Source organism: Neltuma alba, unplaced genomic scaffold (assembly GCF_004799145.2).
Source record: "Neltuma alba isolate B1F8T4 unplaced genomic scaffold, ASM479914v2 tig00007790_pilon, whole genome shotgun sequence".
NCBI lineage: Eukaryota > Viridiplantae > Streptophyta > Magnoliopsida > Fabales > Fabaceae > Neltuma > Neltuma alba.
Window position 1 is genome coordinate 14,361 of NW_021634865.1, and position 13,887 is coordinate 28,247.

At 35.5% G+C, this 13,887-nt stretch overlaps 2 protein-coding genes across 2 annotated transcripts; both read right to left on the reverse strand.

Moving 5' to 3' along the window:
- Positions 1–2,512, reverse strand: LOC114753220 (exocyst complex component EXO70A1-like). The gene has a single exon (XM_028941882.1). It carries the CDS (start codon positions 2,510–2,512, stop codon positions 467–469), a length of 2,046 nt encoding a protein of 681 aa, XP_028797715.1. The 3' UTR covers positions 1–466.
- Positions 2,513–6,412: 3,900 nt separating this feature from the next.
- On the reverse strand, positions 6,413–8,219 carry LOC114753221 (probable WRKY transcription factor 17). The gene is made up of 3 exons (XM_028941883.1): positions 7,347–8,219; positions 6,894–7,019; positions 6,413–6,787 (listed from the first exon to the last, which is right to left on the reverse strand). Exons 1-3 carry the CDS (start codon positions 8,093–8,095, stop codon positions 6,610–6,612), a joined length of 1,053 nt encoding a protein of 350 aa, XP_028797716.1. The 5' UTR covers positions 8,096–8,219; the 3' UTR covers positions 6,413–6,609.
- Between the last annotated feature and the right edge of the window lie 5,668 nt (positions 8,220–13,887).

The following is a 13,887-nucleotide window of genomic DNA, read 5'->3' on the forward strand; positions in this document are numbered from 1 at the left end:
TTAATCTAGAACTTCTGAATCCATGTATGGTGATAAATTAAAAAAATTACACATAAAAATCTAACATATTACATTGAGCCTGCTGCTACAAAGCAAGTTTAAAGGGAGAAGCTGAAGTCAAATAAATTACTTTAGCTGGGTGTAAGATCGACGAACCTGATTGACAAAGGCCCGTATTTATTAATCAGAACTTACAATACTCTTCACATCGCAGAAACCTGTGCAGGAGAGATGACATTTGATTTTCCATCTCAGTAGGAAAACAAAGTTCCACTGTCTCGTAAATGCATTAGGCAATTGAACAGCACTGTTCAGAAGCCTCCTTCTCAGAATCCGAGAAAGGGGAGGCAGGGAAGGTAAAACGATGCATTGCGGGGCTCAGAGGAATATTATATACAGCAGCCAACAATCCTACGAGAGGAGTATATAAATGCTCTTTCACCTTTTCAAAACTAGGACTAGGCAATTACACAACTGCAGAGGCAGTGCGACGAAGATCCACCATTTTATTGCCAAATTTCTCACTAAATTGCCGACCTTTCAAACTGGCGTGTCTTACAGGCTTCGGCTGATAAAGAGACGAAAGCATTTCCTCCAGCTTCTGCACACTATATTTTGCATATTTTGAGGAGCTGGCATCTTGCTCAACCAAGGGACCATAATTCTGCATGTAACTCCTGTAAACAGGAACCACGGCTTGCACTATAAGCTGGGTTGTTTTCTCCCTTAGATCTCGTTCTGGCATAACCCAGGTTGATTGCTTTGTATACATCTCATCAAAAACTTCATTGAACTTTTTCAACCTTTTCTTGACCAGATCACGAGCAGTAGCACGCCCTCCTGAGAACAGAATCAGCCCTTCCCTGCTCAAATGACCAGGAAGCTTTCCCCAGCTATCCCTCAAGAAAATTGTGGAGTAATAGTCCTTGTACTGCTCATGTTCTTTCAACCAAGTATCTCCCAAGAGATCCCCAAGCTTTGTTCCTTTCAAGTGCTTGAACAGATGCCAGTGATTGTTCATAGCAAAGAAGTTTGATAGCATAGGATCGTCATAAGCCTTGATCCATGTCTCCAAATTCAACTCTACGGTTTTAATAATGTTTAAAACCTCATTCACCAGGAGTCTCTCCTGAAAGCTCTGCCGTTTCCAACTCCGGTGTATGACAAGGACTTGTGTCAATATTGGCTTATAGTCATCCCCTAGGAGTTTGTTACAATAATCAGTAATAAAACTCACCAGTCTCGGGACATTGCCGTCAAGAGGAGGTGGATTCTGTCTCTGTAACTCTACCTGGACCAGAAGTTCCCAGAAAATCTCCGCTGCCCCATCAATCACACTCTTGATTAGATCCCTAGTCAAGTTCTGAATTTCAACACATGCTGCTCCACCAAAAAGGCGGTTGAAATCCAATCTCAATTTGTTCAGAGATGCAAATATGTCCAATAGTTTTAACAGTTTGATGGGATCTTTCTTACTCTCTGTAACAGTCTTCCCAAATTGAAGAAATGCAAGTATACCGGCCTGTGCAGCTATCCTTGAAAAGCAGCCCATCCACACATCCAATCCAATCCTCTCAAATACATCATTACAAAGTTTATACTCAGCTTCAAACAAATGCTTCACTGCAAACTCTAAATGCTTTCCCCATTGGGCTATATATCCCTCAATGCTCTGCACATCATTGAATTCAGATACTGAGATCTCAAGGTAATCCAGATTGAGAGCCTGCAGGCTTGCTCTGACGTTTGAACTACGGACTTCAACATAAATTGATATGCATTTCTCGAGTCTATTGTTAGCGATCAATCTGCCAAGAATTGCTTGCAACTTGTGAATAATAGATACTGGTAAAGGTGAAGGAGCAATGCATGCCTGACCAGCAAGCGTAGGCGATGGTGACATTGGAAGCGGAACACTGTTTTCAGTCAACAGCTGCCGGAATTCATTTTCCAGTTTTTGCAATGCTGCTTCTAAAAGCCCACCATCCAGTCGGGCCTTCCCCTCTTCATTTTGCAATTCACGAAGATTTTGAAGTGACTTCTTCAAATTTGACAGATACCTTTCATCAGCAACAGTATTATCTTCCAAGTACTCCACAATATCCTCCAACCATTGAATTGCCAATCCACAGTTATCTGCCAAGAACCTCAGTGCCTCTTCGAGGCGCTTCACCACTGACAAATAACCCGGGAGATCATTACGCGGATCAGATAACAGTGACTTTTCGAGGCCATGTACAGCATCAAAAACCTTGAGCACGGCAGCTGCGGGGCTAACGGCTCGATTAATGTGTCCGCCAACAGCCGCAAGGGCGTCCTTGTCAGCACGAATGGGGCGAACAGCAGATTCAAGGGAAGGCAATCTTTGGCTAATCTCCTCCAATCTAGGTCCAGCCTTCTCCAAAGCTAACCCTAGGGACTTTGACTTCTCCAGGCTAAGCTTCAATGACTTCTTAGCGGAAATCAAATTCGGAATTTTACTATCGCTGCTAGCATGCACTGAATCAGCCATTCAGATTCAAAAACTCCTACCCAACCCAGTCCAGAAATCAATGTTTTTAGAATTGTAACCTCGGCTCAGGCGAATCGAAGCACAAGAGTTGTTAACCAATGAGAATAGTTTTCCTCTTCCCTCTTATTTATCTATGAGTAATATCCATCAAGTCGCATCGGAATCATCGACAATGGAGTTGAAATCAACCGGGATTGGTGCAGTAAGCGTTTTGCATCAGCGGCTTCACCAAGCTCGCATCAAATCAAAGACTAAGGCAAACACTAGGGGAGAACGAAATTTGCAATGGACGCACGGCAATCCAGGTTAAATAAACAATAAAAAATGGAAAAACAAACAGACGAAAGAGAGATGTCCAGCAGAAATAGTCGGAGCGAAGAATGAGGGGAAACTCACATGAAAATAATATGAATGGTATCGTCAGAGAAAGAGGAAGAAGGAGCCGAACAGGCGAGTTGAATATGAAAGAGGGAAATGAGTTGCTATGAGGAAGAAAAGAAGAAAGAGCTTGGATTCTGAATCTGATTTCCAATCAGAGAGAGGGAGGGGAGGAGTGAGAAACCCTAAGAACAGTGTAAACGGGAAAGGAGAGAGAGAAGCAGGGACTTGAAGAGGCAACATTAAAGTACGTTTTAATTCTATTTTTATGGCAAAGGATGCAACTTGCAAGTGCTTGACAGTGAGGCAAAAGGGACTTCCTTTACTGTTCACTTCTCTATAATCTCTCCCTCTTTGGTTCCCGTTTCTGTAAAAACCAGAGTACTTCGTCAAGTTTTTTTTTTGGGTGAATAACACAGTTATTTACCTATTTTAGAGAGAAGCAGAAGTTCCATCTCAAAGTAATGTTAACTTTTTTGTGAAAATAAATCATATTATCATCATTTGAAGTTTCAAAAATTTTGGCATAATGTGGGATTAATTTTTTCGTTCTCAAAAGAATTCTTTGTTGTTACACTTTTTGTGTGTGTGTAAAATCAATATGTAAATGGCAATAGATAAAAAAGGCAAATTGACAACCAATTAAAGTTTATGTTAATATCCATGGACAGCTGCACATGCTCTTTTTTCCTTAAAAAAAAAAGGTTAAAAATACCGACACTAATAATTTGAGATTATATACGCAATTAAACTTTTGATCTTTCATTTATTAAGAGGGTCTAAATGTCATTAGGTTACAAGGCTGTTGGCCATACATTTCATATTTAAAAAAAGATTGGTCTTGATAGATATTTGAATTAGTTTATTTCAAATAATTTTACGCTATATAAGAGAAACATTGTATTATAAAATGTAAAATAGCTCATGTTAAATGACTCTAATAATTTGAACAAAATAAAATGCATGGTGGGCAACCAAAAATGCATAAACTAAAAAAACTGGTTTCATCAATTGGGCATAAAGATAAATTGGAGGCCACTTTTTATCTTTTAACAAATATCTCTAGCACTGTTCTAATTTCGCATAATGTGATTATTCATCAATAGTGTCCGATTCCCCCACCCCTCTCCCAGTTTCCAGTTTCTTTTTTTATTTTTTTACTGCCAAGAAGAGCATCCAATTATATATAGACAACACACACTGAAGAGCGTCCAATTTGACAATTTCTAACCCCATAAAATACGAGAAAATCCGTCCTAGCTGTTGTTTAAAGCGACGGGAAGAAGTCTGAGACGGAGAATCTTGAATAGAATAATGAGTGGAATCCAAGTGTAACAATAACTTTTTTGTGAACCGTGAATGTTCATAACAGTACACCCAGAGAATCGAATCCATTCTGTTCAATGGGCCCCCGGTTAAAGTGCATCCTAAATAATTATGCACCCAAACAAAATCTATGAACCATCCTTCTGTTAATGGCATGATAACACTGTTAAATTGTTAATCAACACAGTAACTCAGTAACACTTTTTATAGAACAAGATATTTATTATACGTAGTCACGTATTCATAATATACTGCATTGAATTCCACATACGACAGTATTCATCACATGGGTGAAAATATAATGTACTCTTCTGTTCTTTAACGTAAAACATATTTAACTCAAGTGAGTAAATTAAAAATGTTAGTTAAATTTATTAATATAATATTTTTATAAAACACCCTAATTATTTTCTTTGATTTTCCTACTCCCTCTTATTTGATTATTGTTGAAGGAATATTAATGGGATTGATTTTTTAAAAAAATTAGATATGTAAAATAAATACTACATTCGATCCTTAATATAAGACCCTGTCTGACTTTTATTTTGGTCATAAATATAAGACCTCAATTTACTTTCTTTCTCATATTTATACTTTTTTTTTACTAAGTTGCCCTTCTAATAATAATAATTTTAGTCAATACACTTGATTAGCAAAGATATTTTAGGAAAGACAACACCTATTTAGGACAAATAACTAACTCAACTTACTTCCTTAATCTTCTCAAATTAGCCAACTGGCTCTTATAATTAGGACGGAGGTAGTATTACATATAAGACTAATTTTAATTTTTAAATTAATTTTTTACATTAAAGACCGGATTAGGAGCATAATACACAGCCAAAACAAAATGAGGACGAGGAATAAGAAGAGGGCAAAATGTCACAGGCCAATTGGGCCGAATACTATCCTCTATCCAGTACACATTTAGAGGATAGAGGCTCGTCCCATTATAGCTTCTACAGGGCTGCTTCGATATTTTTCGTTTTTCTTTTTCTTTTTTATGCCAATGCTTTGATCTTTTTTTTCTTAATTGGCGTTGACTTTTGCATTAAAAAAAAGACTAGGTTTGGTCTTCACATGATATTTATCACCGTAATCTTTTAAAATTATACTACCTCCGGTCTTGATTATAAGAACTAGTTAATTAATTTGAAGAAATTAAAAAAATAAGTTAAGTTGGTTATTTGTGACAAGTAGGTATTGTCTTTCCTACGATATTCTCACTAATCAAGTGTATTAGTTAAAATTACAATAATTAGAATGACTACTTTAAAAAAAATATATAAATATGAGAGATTATATGGATTGGGTTTTATGTTTAGGATTAAAATAAAAGTCAAATGAGGTCTTATATTAAAGACCGGAGGTAGTATTACATTATAGTCATACTTTGTACTCTTCTGATCCTAAATATAATACCCTTATTTAGGACCGGAGTATAATTAAAATGTCGCGGGTTCATATTTTAAATAATAAACTGAGCAATGTTAGGATAATATATTGTAAAACGTGTAAGGATTGAATGGGACTAGACTTGAAACATTTGTTGATTGATGTAAAAGGGAATGATTAGTAAAACCCCACGCCGAAGTGAATATTGGGTGTTCCGAAGTCCAGTTCTGAAGGCTTAAATTACGTAGAATGCACGTTTCAAACTTTGATCATGACTCAGCATTATAATTGTTGTATTGCCCCTAACACCCAGTTCTGAAGGCTTACATTACATTGACAAAAATTTAAAAGTTTCTTTGAATTGAATCTGGAATGGCTATGACCAAAAAAAAAAAAAAGAATCTGGAATAGCTGGTGTTGACAAACTTGTCTGTTGCACCCCACCATGTGAGCGTTGACATTGCATGGATTTGTTGCATTCGGTAAGGGGTATCGCCAAGGAATGCTGTTGTTTTAGGCCTCTAATGCTACACATACCTCACGGCTCAAAACCAGCAGTGAGATGCAGTGCGAACTGGGAAGAGACGTGGTGACAGAAGGCCGTGCCAAGTGGCCCATTTTTTAAGGCCACTTGGATCCCCACGGCAACCAATTCCACAGTGTTTCATTGGCCCTCCCTCTGCCTCCACTCCTTGTTTGGCCATCTGTTTGCATCCCCACTCCCACTTTTCCTTCCATTTTCCATCTCTCTCTTTCTCTCTCTCACTCTCTTTAATAATAACAACAATAATAAAAATCTCCTTTAGGGCATGGGAAATTGTAATTGTAATGTAGTAATTATATAATCCTTTCCATCCAGAGACTAAATTTACAGTTCAACCCCCGGCCACTCCCTTCGTATTACAAAAATATCACAACCAAACCATCCCTTCATTTCTATTTTTTTTTTCTTTTTGGGTACAACAGATTATTTTCGCAATTCGACATTTCCACCCTCCTCATGTAGACTGAAACACCAGCCCAACACCCCCGGATCCGTTCTCCTGCATCGCGGCCTGCAATGCGTGACGGTGCTCCCCCTCGTAGGTTACGATCAGCATCGCCGGATCATCCGGGGCCCGCTCTACGTGTTTCCTCGCCGGACACCCTCTCACTGTACTGCATTTGTAATAACCCCTGTTTCCACAGTACAAGTTACGTTAGCCAACAAAACAAACAAGCCCTTGCGGGCTAACGCGGCACACAACGCCTAGATCAACGGACACGATTTGCGGACGCTCACCTTGGATACGGTGATCCCTTGATCGGTTTCTGGCCGTACTTCCTCCACGAGTACTCGTCCGGCGGAATATCCGCGATCTTTGAGCTAATCGCCGGCACTCTTACAACCTTCTTCAGCCGATTCTTCCTGAAGGAAATTAAAAACCAGAACTGTCATAAAGCGCCGCGTCGATAACGTGGGCCGGTGCAATAATATTTGCAAAGTCAACAGTCAAAAGCAACCACAGATATAAAGACAAAAGCGATATTAATTTCTCGATTTTTTCAGACACAATTTCTAAAACCGCTTCGGGGAAAAGTCGGCACTGTAATTTGTCACAATCACGCTCGTGGTGCATCTGTGGCTGGTTATGCCACAACCGCAACACCCCCGAAATCGTTGACCACCAGACCGATTTTCCGAGTCGACTCGGTTTTCACCAATAAGATGTAAGAGGTTGATTTCGTGGTGTACCTTCTTTTTGTGCAGTGGCACTTGCTGGAGCCGGAGAGGTCATCGGAGTGCTCACGGTGGTCGTGGCATCTCTTCTTCGTCGGTACCGTCGATAGGGGTGGCTTCCCGTTGCCGGAGGCAGTTGGTGCTGCTGGTGCAAGGAAGATCGACGTTCCTTGTTTGCCGTTCGATACGCTGCCGTCGCCGGTGATGGCCGACGACATGAAAGATGAGTTTGAAGACACGCTGAAGGTTTCCTTCGAGAACTCCAGCTCTAGGGACTTCGTCTTGGAGGTCAATATATTAGGTTTTGTGAAATCGAGAGTCAGAGACTGTGAATGAGCCGGAACAAAACCGGATGGAGCAGTGCTGTTGTTGATCGGAGCGTTATGCAAGGTGACCGGATTTGGGATGGGCGCCGGAGAGGGGAACTGCGCCGGTGATAGATTCGGAATTTGCGATTGGGAAATGTTGGCCGACGAGGGCACGGCGGACGATGGCGGCGGCAACTTTGAAGCAGAAGGGGGAGGCGAGCTGGAAGGGGGAATCGGTGCTCTTCTGAACCGGGCATGGCCAGTGCGATTTAGAAGAGAAATGACTTTCTTAAACTTAGAAACAGTAACATCGGTAAGATCAGCGCAGTCAACGAGATCGGGTTTGTGGGACAGAACACGGATTAGATTCTCCATGCCCTTTAATCCCTCCGATGCAGCCTCCTGAATTGCTTTCTGCTCGTCCATTTTCGGAAACCCCATGAGCTCCACCGCCATTTCCGCGCTTCTAGAGAGGAAGATGTAGAAGAAGAATGAGTGAAATGAAACGATCGAAACTCAAACCGCCATGGGAATTGCAGAAACAGGTTAGAAAAGAGAGGAAAAGCACGGCTAGAGGGGGATATATGGTAATGGAGGTGACCGGACGACCGGGTAGATGAGAGAGAACATCAAATGGGGTCTTTTCTGATCAGACGGCTGAGATGTGTTTGAAACGGCGTGGGGATTGTGATGTAAAGTGAGAACATAGAGACGAAAATGTGCGTTCTCTTTTACTGTTGAAAGTTGAAAATCAAACGGGAGCAAGACTTGAATTTGACTTTTTCGTCGCTCACCTTTATTTTTTTCCATCCTTTATATGGCATTATTCTTATTATTATATTTCTAGCAGTTGTTTAAATTTTGAAAGAACCGGGTTAGGATAACTGACAGTCTTGTAGAGCTTTGTAATTTAATTCCTGTCCATTACGTAAACTACTGAAAAGCAAGTTGATTTGTGCGCTTTCAAATTAGAATTGGAAGGTTAAGTTTGTCTTTTTACCATGAGTAAATATAGTACTACTACTTTATTTTCCAAGCATTTATGCACGCAAAGAATAAATTGGAAGTTGGACTGGGTAAAAGTATCAAAATTGTAAATAAATAATGTTTGAATTAAGGTGACAGAAGTTTCTAGCGTGTACTTTGAATACTGATATTCGTGTATTGGAATCATGCACAATTAGTGTTTCAACGGCCTCCTCCATTTCACAACCCAGGGCTTATCCATCCTGTTGACTTCATTCAATCATTTCAATAATTTAACCTATTTGTATTTGTTTTTGTTTGACAAATATTTTTAAAATTAAATCATTACCCACAATTCAAAGATTTGCATAGCTGTACTCAGAATCCCAATCCGACCATCACTCATTTTTATAACCAAGACTTGTTCCCATATGCAAAATGGTCAAACCAAGGAAAAAAATAAATTAGGTACGCCTTTTTCCTTTTCTAATTCACAGCACAAGGTTTCGGAAAATTTTGACCCATATATTTTTATTTCCCTCTTCCCAATTCCCGATACTATTTCCCCTATTTAATATAAAAACTATTTAACTAATTTAAATAAATTAAAAAAGTTTGTTAAATTAATTATTTGTAATAATTAAGTATTGTCTTTCCTAAAACATCCTTACTTATCATATATTACTTTTGATCCTCAATATAAGATTTCATTTAAATTTTATTTAGTTTTTAAATACAAGACCCCAATTTATTTATCTCTCATATTTATCTATTTTTTTCTCAAGATAGTTCTTATAATAATGGTAGTACTAACAAAAAAACTTAATTAACAAGAATATTTTGAAAAAAATAACGTCTATTTATTACAGATAACTAACTTAATTTATTTTCTTAATTTATTCAAATGAGTCAATCATCTCTTATATTTAGAATCGGATATAATATATATATCAACTAAAACAACAATTTGATGAAATATTTAACATATGCAACTATTGTAAAGACTATTTTTAAAAAATGAATAAATATGAAAGATAAAATTGACTAAATTTTTATATTTAAAATCAGATTAAAAGTCAAATTAACTCTTATTTTAAAGATCGGAAGTAGTATCTATTAAGAAGTTTTAAGCATGCCAAAAATAAAATTTGATTTTTTTTTTCCTGGACAGTTCAGTCTTGGGTTCACGTTTCTAGAAATTTTGATAATTTCCTGCTTTCCTGTTAGTAAAATCTGTTCATATTCTAAACCTGTTTTATGGAGGTCACTGCATATTGAATTTAGACTAGTCCAAATTTATTTATGTTACTCCCATTCACTTTTATAAGTTTTACATTTTAGTTTATCTTAAATTTTAATTTTATTCTTAATTATCTTCTTATATTTTCTATTGTTACATTTTTCCATACATTCTTTCTCATTGGTTTCTCATTTATTATAATAACATATTTAAAAATAAAAGTATTTTTAACTTATTTATCACTTTTAATTGATTTTTTATTATGTGTAAATTAGTTATTTAAAACTTAAGTACGAAGAGAGTGTTTTACATCATTAAAGAGTGGAGTTTAAAGTTTGATGGAGTTGAAACAAGAAAAAATGGCGGCCACCTATGTGAAATACTCATTTAGTTCCATTTATAAAATAGATAAAGAATTTTTTTAGTCCTACTTATAAGTCAACTTATTAAATTTTTAGTATAAATATATTACTTTGTATTTTATTTTTTATAGTATAGATAAAAATTTTTTAAATATATATATTAAATAGGAATAAAATTAGAAAATTACCAATTTTAATAGAGTGTTAATATAATTTAAGATTTTTTTTTACCTGTAAGAAACATGGTGGACATTTTTTTTTTTTACCTGAAACATGGTAGACATTGGAATATATACTAAACGAGGTCATTACAATTAATTGATGGATGATTACAGGTAACCCTTGGCGTTACAACAACGGCATTAATGAAGAAAAGAGAAAAAGAAAGCTGACCGAAACATCAAGTGGGGATCACATGGAGAACGAGTCGTCTGTTTCTTTAATCTGAAACTGTTGACCTGATTCATCCCCCTTTTCTAATCTGTTGTTTATTCTCTGGCTTAAAATTAATGGACCCACCATTAACACCGGCTCTAGCCGGTGGGCCTCAGGAGAAGCTTTCTTCGCCGTGCGATTAGCTTTGGGTAATCCGATGGTTCTTATTCGTAGAGAGAGTTGACTCTCGCTCTTGTTTAATTTCGATAACCTCAGTGCACAGCAGCCATTGCATATCCGCCACGTGGAACGCAAACTTTAATTATTCGCGATGAATAGGTGAATCCTGGCTGGATGCAATAAATATTGCTCATTATTTTATTTTATTGTTAAAGCGATAAAACTTTTTTTTCCCCACCAAGCACAAGGTTACATAAAGAATAAATTTACGCACTTATGCTTTTGTTTGGACCAAATTTACGGACTTATGTTTACGGCACTGAGAAAAGAATACCCAGATAATTATTTATTGCGTCCTTAATGTTTTATTGCTGCCTGCTATATCAGAAAATTCACGTGTAGCTTAGGATTTGATCTGCGGATAATCAAAAGATCAAAGAAATGAAAAAATAATTTTGATTATGAGCAGCTTTTCATATTCATGTAAAATCTATTCATAAATGATTTCAAACATGACTGAAAAAATTATTAGTAAGTGTGACTCCAGAGCGATGATTATTTTTAAAAAAAAATTCCAGAAAAAGTTCTTGGAAAGTATGAAATTTTAGATTAGGTTATGAAATTATGTAAATGACATAAAGACTTGATCTGTCATTTGTAAAATCAAGAAGAATTAACAACTTTGTCCTCATTATCTTTCTTAATACCTTCTCTCCTTCTTTTACTTGATTGTGGTTGAGCGAGTATCTATAGGGGTAATCTAAAAGAAATTGATAAATATGAAAAATGGGTCTTATATTTAGGACAAAAACCAACTCAACAATTGGGTCTTATATTAAGAACCAGCAAGGTAGGTGTTATCTTTCCTAAATATCCTTACTAATCAAGTATGTTGGCTAGAATTACTATTATTAGAATGACTATCTTGGAAAAAATACATAAATATTAGAAACAAAGTGGATTAGGATTTTATATTTAGAATCAAGATAAAAATCAAACAAGATCTTATACTACCTTTGGTTCTAATTATAAGACCCAGTAGACTAATTTGATGAGATTAAAGAGAGAAGTTAAGTTAATTATTTGTAATAAATAGATATTGTCTTTCCTAAAATATCCTTACTAATCAACTATATTGGCTAGAACTACAATTATTAGAAGGACTACCTTGAAAAAATATATAAATATGAGAGACAAAATAGATTGAAATCTTATATTTATGACCAAAATAAAAATCAAACAATATTTTATATTAAGGATTGGAGGTAATATTAAGAATCGGAGGTAGTAATCCATAAGCTGCATAGGCCATTATTAATAAGGTTTGACTTTAGCATTCTGTGGTGACAAATATCGCGTATCTGAAATAATATCTAAGATCCGTGCATTGTCGAATATAATTCATATTATTTGTATTTAAGTTTCCATACATTTAAATCCCAATTTATTACTCCCTCCGTTCCTTATTATAAGAGACATTTGATACTTATGGCATGTTCCTATATATAAGAGACACTTAAAAGTTGTCTCTACTTTTTTGTGTTGATTTTCTATTTTACCCATATTTATTATCTCCAACTCACACTCTCTCTCCCACCCACTTCTCTTTCTTTTAATAATTTAATTGTTCTCTCTCATGCTCTCTCTCTTTATTAATGGGGGCATTTTTGAAAAAAAATTATACTTTTTACACATTAATTGTTCTTAACTAATTTTAACTATTTTTTTGATCAACGTACTTCGGTTATTTGTCTCTTATAATAAGGAACGGAGGGAGTATTCCACAAGCTATCATTCATTATCCTAATTCCTCCAAAGTCTTCGTCCCTCGGCTGTTACAAAATACGCCACGTTTGTCAAATGTGAACCCAATCAAGAATCAACTGCCTCGTTATCGTTTGTCAAAGGTAAGTTTTCTTCTTTATTTATTTATTTTTTTTAAAAACGTTTACACCATTTTATACATGTGATTCCATATTTTGTGATAAAATTGTTGGAATAGTTTTAATAAGTTAGCAAGCGGGCGTGCCCTGATTAATTGTTTCAATGCAGCTGTCCGATGATCTTTTGGGGGGTGGGGTGGGGTGGGGTGGGGTGGGGGGGGAAGCCTAATGTTTTTTTCCTTCATGTATTCTTTTTATATTTCTGTTTTGAATAAAATTATCTTTTTTTAATAAAAAAATCATTATTTTAATATTTTTAAGCCCGAGTAATAAATTTAATTAATAATTTCTGACACCCTTCGTTTAACGAAATTAACTCAAAAATTTAATTAGTAATTAAACTAATGATAGATTTATGATTAACTGAGTGAAACGAAATAAGCGTGAAATAGCACTCAAAAATCTAATTTTATATATAATTTAAAATACTAGATGTACTATAAATAAAATTAAAATGTTACGAGTATCATAAAAATAACATCAAAATATTATGTGCTATGTGCTATTTTACCTAAAAATTAGCACTTTTTTTTTTTTCACCGGCACCTAAAAATTAGCACTTAAGACAACACACGTTGTATCATAAAAAATGCTGGGTCACGTAATAAAGAGGGGAGGAAGCAGTTAATAACTTCCCATCACATGGGTGACTGAGTCAAATCTACAAGGGAGATATTGAATTATTACTCTTTTGGTTCTATTTATATGGTTGAGAGAAGATATTTTTTTATCCTATTTATAAGACATTGAGAAAATTTTTTTATATGAATATACAATTTTACTCTTCATTTATTATTGAGTTAAATTTATTTATACGAGGTACAATATATATTAAATAGAGATAAAGTTGAAAAGTTATTGAATTTTAAATGAGAGTTAATGAAGTTTAAGGTTTTTCTTGATCTGTATGAAATATATTGGAAGTGACTTATAAATAGGACCACGGGAGTAATTATCTACTACCTCTGATCCTTAATATAAGACCCTATTTGACTTTTATTTTGGTTCTAAATATAAGACCACAATTCACTTTATCTCTCATATTTATACATTTTTTTTCAAAGTAGCCCTTCTAATAATAAGATTTATAGTCAATACACTTGATTATCAAAGATACTTTAGAAAAGACAACACTTATTTAGGACAAATAACTAAATCAATTTACTTTTTTAATCTCTTCAA